This window comes from Spermophilus citellus (genome assembly GCF_964194105.1).
Source record: "Spermophilus citellus genome assembly, chromosome: 19".
NCBI classification, from domain to species: Eukaryota; Metazoa; Chordata; class Mammalia; order Rodentia; family Sciuridae; genus Spermophilus; species Spermophilus citellus.
Genome location: NC_138201.1, coordinates 7,726,920 through 7,742,505, shown reverse-complemented (window position 1 = coordinate 7,742,505; position 15,586 = coordinate 7,726,920). Strand labels below are relative to the sequence as shown.

Genomic DNA, 15,586 nt, shown 5'->3' with positions numbered 1-15,586 from the left:
GAGTCTGGCTTTAGAACTTGCAATCCTCCTGCCTCAGCCTCCCGAGTTGCTGGGATTAGAGTCTTGTGTGCTGGTCTTGATCAGGAGTGGACACTTATTAGGAAGGATAAATGGACAAAGGGAGTTCTAATTCGGGGGCATCCTAGGCCTGTCTGTTAGATTCTCATTGGTGTCTCTGAGTTTGGGGATAGGACACTCCTTTCGTCTGGGTATAGAAAAGGTCCCTTTGGAATAAAGTTTTTTGACTTAGTTCAGGGATGAAGAAGTGACCTTCCACTATTTTATGCCACAGTGCCATATTTTGGGGCCATGTGTCCTCTACCCCATCACAATCATTTAGAAAAAACAGGGAATGATTCTCTTGGTCCCATGCACTAGGGCCAGTCACCCAACTCTTCTTTTCAGGGTCCACACCAGCTTTGCTATGATTCTTGACTTCATAATGAAATCACATTAAAATGTTTTGGTGGGGATGGCTAATTCTAAGAAAGGAATGACATTTTACAGGATGATTTCAAAATGTCATCGGCTTTTTTTTTTTTTGGTGCATTCTGAAACACCCCATGGAGAGAATATGACACGTCTCCAGAATTAGAAAGGAAATATGAACTTGGGGAGTCCTGTATCCTATTAAAGATAGGATCAAATATCAAATCGATGAGAGGTTTTGAACCAACACTGTCATTCTTAAATTACTTGGCCACTTCCTGTGTACTTCAACTTCTCTTTAATGAAAGGAGGCTGAAAGACAGTAGAAATGGATGGATTTTCTGCCAATTTGATTATTCTCTCTCTCTCTCTCTCCCTTTCTCTCTCTCTCTTTCTCCTCCCTTCCTTCCTTCCTTTCTTTCTTTTCTTTTCTTTCCTTCCCTCCTCCATTCCTTCTTTCTTTCTCCTACAGGGATTGTACAGAATGCTTCTTGTTCTCCATATTAGGAAAGAGGGGGAAAAATGAAGATTTTCTTTCTGTAGAACTGTCTCAAGAGGCCCATATTCTCCTTCGGAGCTGTAATACCATCTTTCATAATTTACTTACAGGGCACGATCTTTGTGCCGCCAGGTTCCCCTTATCATTTCCAAAGCAAAGGATATACCATACTTAGTTTGCCAGCTCTCTTTAATTTTGGAATCAATCACCGAAATAACTGCTGTCATCATTACATGCTCCTAATTAAGCTCAGTAATTGTTTTTTCAACACAAATTCAAAGTTGTTGGCTTAGCGGCAGAAAATGAATTTTTTCACAAGTATCCCGTGATCGTTCTAATCGCTATGGTGCAATGATTATTAAACTGTGCATGTAGATCAGGGGTTCAACTCCCGGTGTGGGCTCTGTCCTCATTAATATGTTCTAATCAATGGAGAAATAGCATTCGTGGATTCAAGTGATGGTCCCGTAATGTTATTGATGTCACGGCTTCCCCAGGAGTATTTTCCTAGGATGAAAATGAGGAAATATGTTCTAATGAATGATTTGAAGCCCACGAGTTAGCATTGGATTAATCGCAGGCAACGTCATGGATTTGAAGTAAAATCTTAACCTTTTGCCCTGGCACATCCTTCACTGTGAAGTTGTTAAGCCTCATGTTAAGAATGTAATGAGTGGCAGCTACGTTTGGTGTGTCTTGCTTGATGCATGCCCCCTGACTCTGTATGTGGAGATGATCGAAATAGAAAGTCTGAGCGATGACTGTAATGGGTTTGACTCCAACGTGCAGGGCTCATGGGGAACGAAAGATAACTTAATGGTAAAGAGAAGCAACAGAGAATTGCAGAGAGGAGTACCTTTGGTGATCAGGCCAATGGTGATGTGTCAGAAATCTGATAATATTCAAAGTGCTTTTTCCAAAAGAGAGCCTATACTATATAGAAATCGTATCCTGTACAGAAATGTCTCGTTTTACCAGATCAAATACCAGGAACTAAGTTCATGGCTAGCACATATTCTTAGACTTTCTTGGCATAAAAAAGCGTACCCAAGTACCATCTTTGAATAACCTACTTGTCTTCCCTTTGTTAGCTTCGTGGATAGACTTCATCTTCTCCGACATTACCTGGTCTTGGAAAGAATACAGGTAACCCTTTCCCATGAGGTAAACATCTCCACCAGACTTGCCTAATGTTTCTATATCTTTTTGTTTTCAACCACCTCCTGTTGGTGGAGATGTTAACCTCACTGAAAGTGACTTTAGACAAAATTGCTTTTCAACTGTTTCCAAAGTTCTGCTTTTAAATACTGTTATTCTCCCCCAAGAGCTTTCATTTCTATACTGAATCTACTTTAAAAAAAAAACTTAAATCCTTTAAGAAGAACTAGAAACTAGTGAAAGAATTCACATTTGGCACCATGCTACTGTTTAAGGAAAAACAAAAAAATCTTTTGAAGCAATAGATTTCACTGTTTTTTTTTTTCTTTTTCAAAACTGCTATGCTCGACTGGGGATGGTGGTGCACACATGTCATCCTTACCACCCAGGAGGCTGAGGCAGGAGGATTGCAAGCTGGAGGCCAGTCTAGGCAACTAAGGAAGATTCTGTGTCAAAATAATAAAATAAAATAAAAAGGAGTGGTCATATAGCTCAGAGGCAGAATCCTTGCCATGAGACCCTGGACCCAGGTTATGTCCCCAGCAACACCAATCATCAGTCAAGCAAGCAAGCAAGCAATTTGGGAAAACATCACGAAATCTGATCAGAAATCTGACTACACAGGACAGGAGTGATTATTCCAAGCTCACGCATGGAATGACAGTGGTGACTAGCTTAGTTCTAAGTCACTGCCTCTTTGTAGAGCTTCAACCTGTCAAAGTCTGTGATGGTCAACTTCTTCCAATGCACACACTCACCTCTCCACACATAATCTAAGATGAATACAAGTGAGTTTTCTTAAAATCTGAATTTAAAAGGGTCATCTTAAAACTAAAATTTCCATTGCTAATGCACATTATCTGAAATACTTCTGCCCTTTGCTTGGTTATCCATAAAAATATCCTAAAAATTTAATTTTTTTTCTCACTCTCTTTCTAAGTCTCTTGCCTATGAGTATTTTCTAATAATATCAGAGATCAGTTTAGCCAGTTTAAGGAGATTAGAAATAAGATGCTACCATTTCCTGTCTTTAGCTTTGTAATTAATTTACACACACCTTAGGAACACAGGCCATTTAACAATAGAATTTCTAGTCTTTTTTATCTTTTTATTTCTTTATCAATGTACTAATTTGCAAATGGTCTCCAGAACCACTGTTTTGTATCTACCTATTATAAGTCAATAAATATAAATATTTTATAAGTCCATGATTTATTTATCATATATTTAGCAAACTTTTAAAAGAATTAATAGGGATTCATATTTTTTTCTTTCTCTAGAAAACCTTACCAACTCCTATAATCAGTTAAATTTGCTTCCCCAAAATTAAAATGACAACTTTAAATGTTAGGAGATCATAAAAATGCATGCAGAAGATTTTTCGATTATTTGAAGTTATGTTGGATAAGACAGTTCATTACTGAAACAAACAAACAAACAAAAAACACTGAATTGAGTGAAACAGTAAAGTAATTGTTCTCTCCCTAACCTTTGGATTTCATTGGTTTGAGAATCTCAGAGAGGGGAATCTTAATAAGTAGAATGAAGTTTTCAGTCTTCGGTTATAATAAGATACTTAAATTAGCTCCACAAAATATAAGATAAAAATTCCTTTAACTTTGGGCATGTGAGTCATTTAGTTAATTAATTTAGACTAATTTCAGAGCAAAATAATAATGCTTATATAGACTCTATTTTTACTGCAACCTAAACATTCCAAAAATAAGCTTATTTTCTCAAAATGTACTAAGATGTTTACATTCTGTCAATGTCAACTCCACATCTAAAACTGAAAACTTTTGGAAAATGCTTTTACAACCCAGATTGCAAGTCATTTTTAATATTTTTTGTGTTGTTTCCTGTGTTCACACTGTACTCAGTTCTTATCAGCAAAATATCCTTATGATCTGCACAAGTATAATTGATACATGTATACATCATTAAATTCATGCATCCTATCCACAGTATGAATCAAATTCTACCTGGATGAATAAAACTGTAAACATTGCTGATCCTTCTTCCCTATTATTTCTCAGGGAAGATATCAGAGACAAATACATTTTTTTTTCCTATTTGTCCACAACACAAATCCTCTTTCTGCCTTTCAAGGCATTTAGCTGTCTTCAACATCTATCTTTCTACAATCAAAAATTGGGTGATATGATCCAGTACTGAAGTTAGAGAAATTTATTTGCTAAGAGAAGTTTAAATTTCCATTTTATTTATTTTTTTTTTCAAGCATATAAAGCAGGGTTTATTAGAAAGGAGTAACATAGACTTCTCCCGGGAGAGAGAAGGGAGCCATAGCTGATATCCTGGTATCTCCTAAATTTTCATTTTAGTTAATTCCTTTTAGGGGGTCATTTTTATAGTCATTGTATATGGGGAACTGGGACAATAATCTCAGGTTGGTGTGAGACTGGGAATGCTTGCATTTTAGTGTTTCACATTGAGGTATAAAGATCTTTCCTTCCTGTATTTTCTCTTTTTATTTCTTTCCTGTTGTTTTTTTTTTCTGTATTTTTTTCTTGCAGTATTTCCATACTCTGTTCTCGCTTCATACCTATTTCTACCTTTGCCTGTCTCTCTGAGTTCTAACCACTGGCTCTGCACAGAATAAGTGCTGCAAGCAAACCTATTCAATAAGACAGACACAGGACAGCGGTCACCTGGAGGTGGGGGGTGGGGTGGGGATAATTAGTGCCTGGTAAGTGGCATGAGGAAACACTCTGGGGAACGCAAAGTGTCTGCATCTCTAACCATGATTAGAGCTATACAGCTGTAGAAGTATTGAGGGGTGTGCTTGATGGGGTTCAAGTGTACCACTTTTAACTGCATGTTTTATATCCAGGAGAAAGAAGAGAAAGGAGAGGTACTAGGCGGTAGGATTTTTACCTATAATGGGGTGAAGGGTAACCATTAGCAGCACAATTCAGGATGATCTCAGATCTTGATAAATCCAAAGGAAAAATGACATCTTGTGGCTCCTCGATAAAAGTAGGTGGGATCCAAGGACCATCACCTGAGAATAAAAAGAAGAGCATGACCTCAGGAGCAGGCTGCAGCCTCTATGAAGTATCCAGTCTACACACCATGTTACAATGTTTCACTTGGTAACAGCCTCACGCTTACAGAAAGTGTTGGAAGGATGATGTATACAAACCTTTATTTCTGAACCATGTATAGTAATTGTGCTTTCACCCCGAATTATCTGTTTCCTACAACCAAAAGGCACCCATCCACACAACCACAATAAAACCTACAGCGGCAAGAAGTCAACGTTGATTCAGGACTAACAGCCAATACTTGGGCTCCATGTATCTATTTTCTTATCAAAATTTTATGTATATTTAAAATGTACTTTTATATATAATTATTCTCCTAAAATGGAATTAATTAAAATTTATATCATATAATCATATATATTTATATTATATGCTATATATAAAAATGTTATATAGTATATATATATGTGTATGTGTGTATATATACACATATATGTGTGTGTATACATATATATGTATATAGGTATATATATACACACACATACATATATTTTTTTTAATTTATACTGGGAATTGAATACAAGGGTGCTTATACCACAGAGCCCCATACTCAGCCCTTTTTATTTTTTTATTTTGAGACAGAATCTCAATAAGTTGCTGAGGACACCCTTAAACATCCTGTTTTGCCTTCTGGGTTGCTGGGATTCCTGGCCTTAATAGACTTTTTTTTTGGGGGGGGGGGAGGGAGGCTACCAGGGATTGAACTCAGGGGCACTAAACCACTGAGCCACATCCCCAGCCCTATTTTGTACTTTATTTAGAGACAGGGTCTCACTGAATTGCTCAGCATCTCACTTTTTTGCTGAGTCTGGCTTTGAACCCACAATCCTCCCGTCTCAGCCTCCAGAGTTGCTGGGATGACAGGCGTTCACTGTTTGCCCAGCCTCTAATAAACATTTTTAAAGCAACAGATTGCAGTGGAGAAATCATACGTTCCATTTAGTGAGTTCTATCTTTTCACTGTGGTCACTTTTGACCTGGGACGGTCCCCCAGTCTGCCCTAGGTTTTTCTGACTCTGACTCCTAAGGGGATTGTGAGACCGTGTTCTGAAGCATCTCTCAACGTGGGTTCCTCTAGCATTCAGAGGTCAAGGGCAGTGCCTTGACCATGGTGGGAGCTGCCAGCTGAGGATGCAGGCAGTAGGCAGGTCTATAAGACTTTAAAATAATAATAAATAATAATAATATCAGTGAAGATTGAGTCTCTTTAAAAAAATTGTCACTCTGATTGAGGCTTCTGCCAGGCACACAGTACTCAGATCCCCTGGTTTTCCCTGTGCCACCTCCTCCCTATGTCCTTGGGCTGGGTGCAGCTAGCCTCTGTGGTTCCTTGGTTAGACTCTGGGATGCTGTGTTCTCAGGGCCTCTGTGTGTTCTGCTACTGCTGAAAGTAAAAGTTCACGTGATCAAGGGGAAGCCTGACAGATTTCTCCACTCAGAGACGACTCTTGATTTTCCTTTGTCATCGTTGTTTTGTTGTTTGGGATTTTGAGACAATGTAAATAGGCAGCTCTTCAATCAATACTGAGTTTCTTATTTTTATTTACATTTTGGCATTGGGGATTGAACCCAGGAGCACTCAACTACTGAGACACCTCCCCAGCCCTCTTTTGTACCTTCTTTAGAGACAGGGTCTCACTGAGTTGCTTAGTGCCTTGCTTTTGCTGAGGCTGGCTTTGAACTCGAGATCCTCCTGCTTCAGCCTTCAGAGAAGCTGGGATGACAGGCACGTGCCACCACAGTTGGCCGAACACTGATTTTTTTTAATATCTATTTTTTTAGTTACAGGTGGACACAACATTTTTATTTCACTTTTATGCGTTGCTGAACCCAGAGCCTCACGTGTGCTAGGCAAGCGCTTTACCACTGAGCCACCACCAGCCTCCCCCTCAACACTGAAATTTTTATGTACCTATTTCTGTCATATGACCTGCTCTGTCCATATGACTCCACAGTCTCTCATTTTATGAAATGAGTCATAATCCATTGTCATTTATGTGGATGCCCAATCATTGCTGATTTGGCCAGCAGGAGCCTGTTCAAGCCAGCTTCTTTGTCATTGTCCTTATTTATTCCTTGGACTGTTATTTACTTTATGATATAAAATGGTTTTAGGATCATCTTGTATTTCCTCTCTCCTGAGCCATGGAAGTAGCTATTTTTTTTTTCTCGCTAAGCACACCTAGTTCCATGTATTAGAGAATGGTATTTAGAAGCCATAATCGGGACACAGAGTTTACTCATTGTGACTGCTGTCTGTTTGCTCTGAGGCCCCCTCAGTAGCTCTGTGTGTGTGCGTGTGTGTGTGTGTGTGTGTGTGTGTGTGTGTAGTGATCGACAGCGAGTTTATTCTAGATTTTTCTCTGTCCACATCGTGACTCCCTGTTCAGTTGATTATTGCCAATAAACTTACGCATTTCTTCAATCCCCCCTCTTGCCAACCAAGTCTCTGTCACCTCCCTCTTCTCCCTGTGCACGATCTGATACTCACTCACTTTCACCCCCTCACCTGCACCCACACTTGCTGAGCTGTTTCCTCCCTCCTGTGGAGAAGCTCTTCTGACCCCCCACCTGGGCTCTGACGCGGGCATAGCCCCCATTCCAAAGTGGGTGACATGATCACACCATCCAGGACCTAGCGCCTCGGCTGAAATGCCCCCTTCACCCGGAGACTGTCCACCTTCTGCTTGGCTCTGCATCCCCTACTCAGCCTCGGACATTCTTTGCCCGGACACCTCAGTCTGGGCCAGAATGTCCTACCCCATGCCCTACATGAATGTCATTGTCACATCTTGCAGGCCTCCACCGCTCCTGCTGTGGCTCTGACATAGATGGGTGGCTCCTTGGCTAGACTTGGACTAACATGGTGGGAAGGAAAGGGAAAGCGAAAAAGAAAGAGCTCAATACTTTTTTTTTTTTAAACATAAAATCATGTGTTTTTATGTGCAATCATATAACCTAAACCATAGCGTGACATCAGCATTAGTGTTTTCAGGACACTGAATGGCAGGTCAAGACACGGTCACTTTCCCTGACGTCAACCAGAGGGCCAGAGGATGTCAAAGCCGGAAGGAGTTTTGTAGACCGTTCAAGACACACATTTCAGTTTGGAAAGACAGCAGAACCGGCGGTTAAAAGCCTGTATCCTGAACTCCTAGAGGCCTCGGAGGATTGGAGCAAGTTGTCTTCATGGGTAAAATAGATGTATTATTTATATCAGATAGCTGTTTTGAGATTCATTGTTATAAAGTCGGTCGCATTATGCATAGTACCAATAAATGGAGAGTCATCAAATTATGACAGTCATCATCATCATCATTATCCTTATTATTACTACAGACAGGGAAATTGAAATCCAGGAATTTGAATTATCTCTTCCCAATTTATCATCAGAAATTAAATTTAGGTCTCCATATTCTCTCTCCACAGTCTTTCCCACACACTTACTACTCTTACGTTGGATCCATTTCCATTAATCTTCCAAAATATTTGTACCCAGGTAAAATGAATTATTTTATTAGACTCATTTGAAATTGTAATATCAGTAGATTTCATTATGGGCCCAGAAGTCTATGGAGATAAAAGTTTTAATTCCAAGCTAGTTTAGTTATTAGCTCCACAGTGCTGGGCAAGGGGCTTAACCACTCTGATCCCCTGGTTTCTCATCTGTTAAATGGCAATACTAGGTCTTACCTATCAGTGTTGCTGCAAAGGCTGAAGGAGAAAGAGCAGAGTAAAGATGGATTGCAGGATTCTTTACTCCTAGACCTAACACAAGGCACGATAAATACAGACAACCAACAGAAATCAACAACCTTTGAACAAGAAAAGGGACATACCCCAATGTTATCGATTTACAAATAATAATAATAATAATAAAGAAAAACACAGCAAAAAAAATGGGTAAGAAGAACAGGGGTGGCCACACTCAAAAAAGTGGAAAATTCTCTACGCCAGGTCTTACCCCCACCCCTGTAAGCATTACTGGTGAAATAGCAATATTCTGGTGGAAGTCTTGCTGCGATCTCTAGGTTGGAGGATCAGAGATTGGAATGCATAGGGGATGTAAATTCTTATTTTTTCCCTTCTTCTTGCAGAATGGTAGGAAAAAAAAGGGATTCTGGAGAGAAAAGGGTATAGTGAAAAATTGTGAATAGTAATGTTGACACCACTGCAGAGGTATCTCCCAGGGACATACACCTGAGGCCCCTTCACCAATAAACTTTCTATAAGCCATTGAAAGATTCTCAAAATACAGAGAAGCAGTGGGGATTCATTCCATCCTTCGCTCAGATTACAAAACATGGTTCTGATGAGCCAGTAGCTGTTCTCTAAGCTGGAAATAAGAAAGAGAAAACAGTCCTAGGTGTTATGGAAAGAAAGTTATAGCCCTGCCATGAAGGTATCAATAAAATCTCTATACACAGCTCTTCAAGGATAAACCATAGGAAGAGAGAGGGAGTTGTAACTAAGCAAATCCACAGCAACAATAACAAAGAAAACATGGAAAGCCAAGGATAGACAGATCACCTGATCTAGAATAAAACATTACTCAAGGAAAGCTAGGGAATGTAAAGTTTTTCCATGCTGTAGAATAAGAACATGTGGTTTTTCTTTTGGGGTCGGGGGTAATCAGACATTAAACTCAAGGGCACTCGACCACTGAGCCACCTCCCCAGCCCTATTTTGTATTTTATCTAGAGACAGGGTCTCACTGAGTTGCTTAGCGCCTTGCTTTGGCTGAGGCTGGCTTTGAACTTGAGATCCTCCTGCCTCAGCCTCCTGAGCCACTGGGATCACAAGCATGCACCACAGTATCTGGCAAGAACATGTATTTGTTTTTTTAAATTTTTTTTCAGTTGTAGATTGACACGATTTTATTTTATTTATTTTTATGTGGGTGCTGAGGATGGAACCCAGTGCCTCTCACATGCTAGGCAAGCAATCCTAGCATCAACAAAGACCATGAACCAACATAATTATATAAATTAGGTGGCTGAAAATATAAGAATAAAATTTGCAATGAAAGCATCATTAAAGAACTAGTAAATCAATCACAACAGGCAGGCAACAAAAGACATGTACCCTGAAAGTGAAATTAGTGATGTAAAGATTTAAGGTAATTACAATTAATGCAGCACAAAAAGCACAGATAATAAAGCAATTGAGTGAAATGGAATGAGTAAGAAAGATAAAGACGGCCCCAAATAAAGACCTTGCTATCAGAGGGTTAGAGAATCAAACAAATGTCAGAAGATCAAACTTCCTATAAAGTAAAGGAGTATACTCCATGTTCCAGGAACACTTGAGGAAGAGACCACTCAGCACCACCCAGGTGCTGCTGAAGGACTGGTCTTCAAGGTCAAAAAGAGATTTAACCTTGAACTTGGTGAAAGTGAAAATCATCCACAAGAGCAAAAGAAGATGCATCAGATGCATCTCAGATTTTAACCATTAGCATCCCATCCCAGAAACCAGTGGAGAAAAGCCTCAGATGTTTTTAATGATAAGGCAACATAAGTATTACCACCCACCAGGATGCATTTCAAAGATAACAGCATTGAAAAGACACTCTTGAATGTTCAAAAACAATAATTTATACAAGATAACATGGGCCAGGCGTGGTGGCCCACGCCTGTAAACCTAGTGGTTCAGGAAACTGAGGCAAGAGGATTTTGAGTTCAAAGCCAGCCTCAACAACTTCATGAGGCTCTAAGTAATTCAGTGAGACTCTACTAAGTAAAATATAAAAAAGGGTTGGAGATGTGGCTCAGTAATAAAGTGCCCATCAGGTTCAATACCTGTTAATAGATAGATAGATACATAGATAGATAGATAGATAGATAGATAGATAGATAGACAGAATGAGCAACTATTCTTAAAGAGATCAGTTATCCATGAAATCCATTCAGTTAAAAATGAACCAGTATATAAATAATAAGAATAAAGGAAGATCAAGAGCACACACTGTCTATCCAAATAGGAAACTTATACTTGAGAATCTCAGTAGTTTTAATTATAGAACAGAAGGTGCAAAATGTGAAGTCTATAAAACTGAGTAGGATAAGCATAACAAAATGCATAAGAAAATATGGAGTAACTCAGGGAATGTAGTTAGAAATGTGTGCTAATATTCTCTTTCACACCAGAAAGTCTACAAATAAAGATAGAGACACACACGGGTAATATTTGTTTTAAATGCATGAACACTTTGCATCTTCTTAGTATTATGCACTGAATCTTTTAACCTCAGAAGAATTGTTTTTAGAAAAATCTTTGTCTCAAATAATATATGACAAGCTGAAAATTTTCTTCTTTTCTTCTTTTTTTTTTTTTTTTTTACTTTGTTTTACTCTTCCTTTGGTCGAATTGAACTCCAGTTTAATCTTCATGTTGGAGGTCATTTGTATGGTGTGATCTCATTTCTATAAAATGACTTTTTTCTCCTATGCATCTATCTATCTACACGTTAAAATATCTTCTTGAATTTATATGCATGGAATGACGACTGTAATTGTGCCAAATGTTAACAATTATTTCTGGGGAGGGTTTTATTCGGAATGAAGTTTTCATTTTCTTTGCATAATTTTCATATATTGAATAATTAAAATTAATGTGAATTATGCTGAAGAAACAAATTGATTTTTTTTTCTTTACACAGAGAACAAAGGAGATGGGAAGAATATATGTTAGATGGTAACTTCTTTTCAGCCAGGCATGGTGGTGCACGCCTGTAATCCCAGTGGATCAAGAGGCTGAGGTAGGAGGATCCTGAGTTCAAAGCCAGCCTCAGCAAAGGCAAGACACTAAGCAACTTAGTGAGACCCTGTCTCTAAATAAAATACAAAATAGGGCTGGGGATGGGGCTCAGGTAGGTTGAGTGTCCCTGAGTTCAATCCCCAGTACCAAAAACAGAATTTCTGCTTATACTGAAAGACAGAGAAGGTGGGTTTTGGAGAACTATCATAAGCCAAGAAATATCATTTATGTTTGTCATTAACTTTTTAAGAGTTTGAATTATACCATTTGATAAGTAAAACAGCTAGCTTTTCAAGTGTTTTTTCTTTTATCTGCTAGTAAATTGTTAGATGTTTTTCACACTGTAATGAAATAATTAAATAATGGCAGGTTTTTGTGGCTTTGCCATTCTATCAGAAAGGAAACATAATGTTGGTTTCTCTGTACAAGGCCTGTGGTAATCTGATGTTGAAAACAAGAAATCAAAACGCTTTTCAAGTACTTTTGCTTTAAGAAAAGTATCAGAGGAGAAGAAGAGTGGTATTTTAAGCTATTGTAATAATAAGTGATTAAATAATTGCATTGAAGACCTGGCCTACTGTTAAGTCATCTATGATTACAATGTGTTTTCTTTGGCAGTAAAGCAAGAATTTTGCAACAGACTGAAAAATAAACGCTCTTAAGGGATGATTAAAAGAAAACCATACAATGTTATTGCAAATGAATGCACGATTCTGTCCTCGATTTTTCTCCCCCATTATCTTCTGTAGAATTAAAATTGTTTTTTTTTAATTTTTTAGTCCTAAGGCATAACTACAATATTGGATCAAAACTATCGGTGTCTAAAGTTCATTGTCATTCCATGCACAAGTGACTTTTCAATATTTCTAAGGCAGCCGTTTTTGGCATTTCTGAGAAGCCCATGAAACACTTCATGTAGAAGCAAATCTTAACCTGCAGGATTGGAAATGTAAAAGCATGTTTGATTTCCTTCACCCCTTCCTCTGGTGATGGCTGACAGGCCCAGAGGTGTTTCTCTCTCCCAGGAATTTGGAGACAAAATATTTATATATTTTTTTTCAGGTACTGGGGATTGAACTCAGGGGCACTCGACCACTGAGCGCCATCCCCAGCCCTATTTTGTATTTTATTTAGAGACAGTGTCTCCCTGAGTTGCTGAGCACCTCGCTTTTTCTGAGGCTGGCTTTGAACTCGCCATCCTCCTGCCTCAGCCTCCCAAGCTGCTGGGGTGACAGGTGTGCACCATGGAACCAGCTTGGAGAAAATGTTAAGAGATGCTAGTCTCTGCTTGTTGCATGGATAGAGACGAGGCTGTTACTCCATATTAGAACATCTGGCTTTCTGAAGCTCATGGAAAGGTGGAGGATGCTGGTCTGTAGAGAGACAGAGGTCCAGGCACATGGATAATAGAGACACAGGCAGCAAAATGAAGGAGACAACCCATAACCGAGAGGAGCCAAGCTTTATGTCCTGAGTTTCTGCCATTCTTGGTTTTCAGTTTCCAGTAAGACCTGCCTCTGGAATACTTGAGGCATTTCCTGTATAGTTTCTGGTTTTCTGCAAATAAAACCACTTTGGGTGGGGGGGAGAAGGCAGCTCTAAATAAACCATAGTAAGAAAATCAGGGCTCCGTTGCTCTTTTTTTTTCCAGAGTTACAAAAATACAGACAACCTAGCAATTGTGTTCTTCTATAAGAAGTCACTGGGGGCAATCTCAAGTACTTTAGAAGACCCCTGTCTAAAGACCAACAGAATGAGAAGTCTTCCTCTCCAAGGCTCTACCTGATTCCCAAGGATCAGGCCTGGGCGAAGTTCAGTTTTCATGGAGAGATGAAATGAGAGATTCCGTAAGGTCACATCCTAGGATCTCTCTGAGTTACAGTCATGAGTCTCCTGATATATTTCCCAACCCAGGCTCCTGGCATATCCCAAGAATATCTTCTACCGTGGAAGTCTAATTTCATGCATGTTGCAATGCCTTTGAGGGTGACCCGTCTGCCACTGCGGGAGCAGAGGGCTGGGACATGGCATGTCGGTCAGGGAGCTGGCACAAGAGGGGATCTAACAGCCTGTAGGGAATCGGGGGCACTATATTTGCACCAAGTGGTGAGACAATGTCAACTGTTGAGTCAACCTCATTCATTCAGCAAGTATTCTCAAGTCCCAGGAAGAGTGACATTACAGATCAAATTTTAAAAATGCCATACCAGGTATGTTAGCTTTCTGTCACTCAGCATGATACCTGAGATGAAGGAGAAAGGTTTATTGTGTCTCATGGTCTCAGAGGTTTCAAGACATGGATGCTTCACCCTGTGGCTTGGGGCCTGTGGCAGTACAGTACCTCATGGGAGGCGAACAAGGCAGAGGATGTCTGTTCACCTCATGGTGGCCAGGAAGCAAAGAGAGACAGAGGAAGGGGTTAGGGGCCCCAGCATACACTTCTAGGACACACCTGCATGACCTAACTCCTTCCTCAACTCCCAATGTTTCCATGGCCTCCCAACAGCAGCACAGGTCACACAAGTTGAGGACCAAACCTTTAACACAGGACCTGTGGTGGATGTTGTAGAAATAAACTATGGCACTGTGGCATGAAAATATGGGGAAGTCATACTTTAGTATTTTTAATGGAATTTATCTTCTGCTTTCTCAATAAGAGGGCCCCCTATTTTATTTTGCATTAGGCTCTGCAAACTATGTAGCTGATTCCAAACAAAGTTTAGAGACGTTAAAAAAGGTTTGCTTAAGATCACACTGCTAGTAACACTCTAGAGTTGGCGCTTCAGCCCAGGACTGACCACAAGTCCAAGGGTTCAAGGCTGAAAGACACTCACTTGAATCAAAAAAAAAAAAAGAGTTTCATGTCAAGAAGATTCCTCAGGCTTATTATAGGAGGAAATAAGAGAAAAGAAAAAAGAGACTTCTTTCTCTTTGTTAAAGAACAAAGGTGATAAAGCTGGGTTTTTAGAAGTTATTATCATTATTATTATTATTAGTTTGGTTAGGCACAGTGGCACATTCCTGTGAGTCCAGTGACTTGGGAGGCTGAGGCAGGAGTATTGCAAGGACAGCAACTTAGGGAGGTCCCCAGCAACTTAGCGAGACCCTGTCTCCAAACAAAGAAAAGAAAAAGGGCTGGGGGTGTGGCTCAGTGGTAAAGTGCTCTTGAATTCAATCCTCAGTACAAGGGAAAAGAAATACCTGGAGTTTTAAAAGAATAGTCATGAGATTCTGGGACTTGTCCAAATAAAGAGATAACATTGTAAATGAAGGTGGAATTAAGAGGTGAAAGGAAAAATATGAAGGCATTTTTGCCAACTAATTTGGGAGAAAGATTCAAGGGCAAAGAAACATTAATGACTTCTCCAAGATTCGATGTTTCTCCCAAATAGAAGAAAAAAAGTAAAAGAGATCAATAACAAGGAGGGAAAGAATAAAAAAAGCACTAATTTGGATACGAGAGTGTTGATTTTGGTGGCTTCTCTGGGGCTCACAGGTTTAGTTGTTCAACAAATACATTGAGGGCTCGGGGGAAGGAAGATTCTAGAATCATTGCCCTTAAAATGTGAATGAAAAGAAAATTTTATTCCAACATGGTCTGGTGGTAATACGTTCCCAGACATATTTGAAATGAACTTGCATGTGTCCATTCAAAACCGCAGGCAAAGATCTAGGG

General features: G+C 39.4%; 1 protein-coding gene across 1 annotated transcript in view; it reads right to left on the bottom strand.

Moving 5' to 3' along the window:
• CNTN6 (contactin 6) overlaps positions 1-15,586 on the bottom strand; it is a gene marked incomplete at both ends in the record, with an annotated part of 224,593 nt that overhangs the window by 151,229 nt on the left and 57,778 nt on the right. The window contains one exon of the mRNA XM_081276135.1: positions 4,982-5,108. Within this exon, the coding sequence (XP_081132261.1) occupies positions 4,982-5,108 (127 nt within the window). The remainder of the gene's footprint in view (positions 1-4,981; positions 5,109-15,586) is intronic.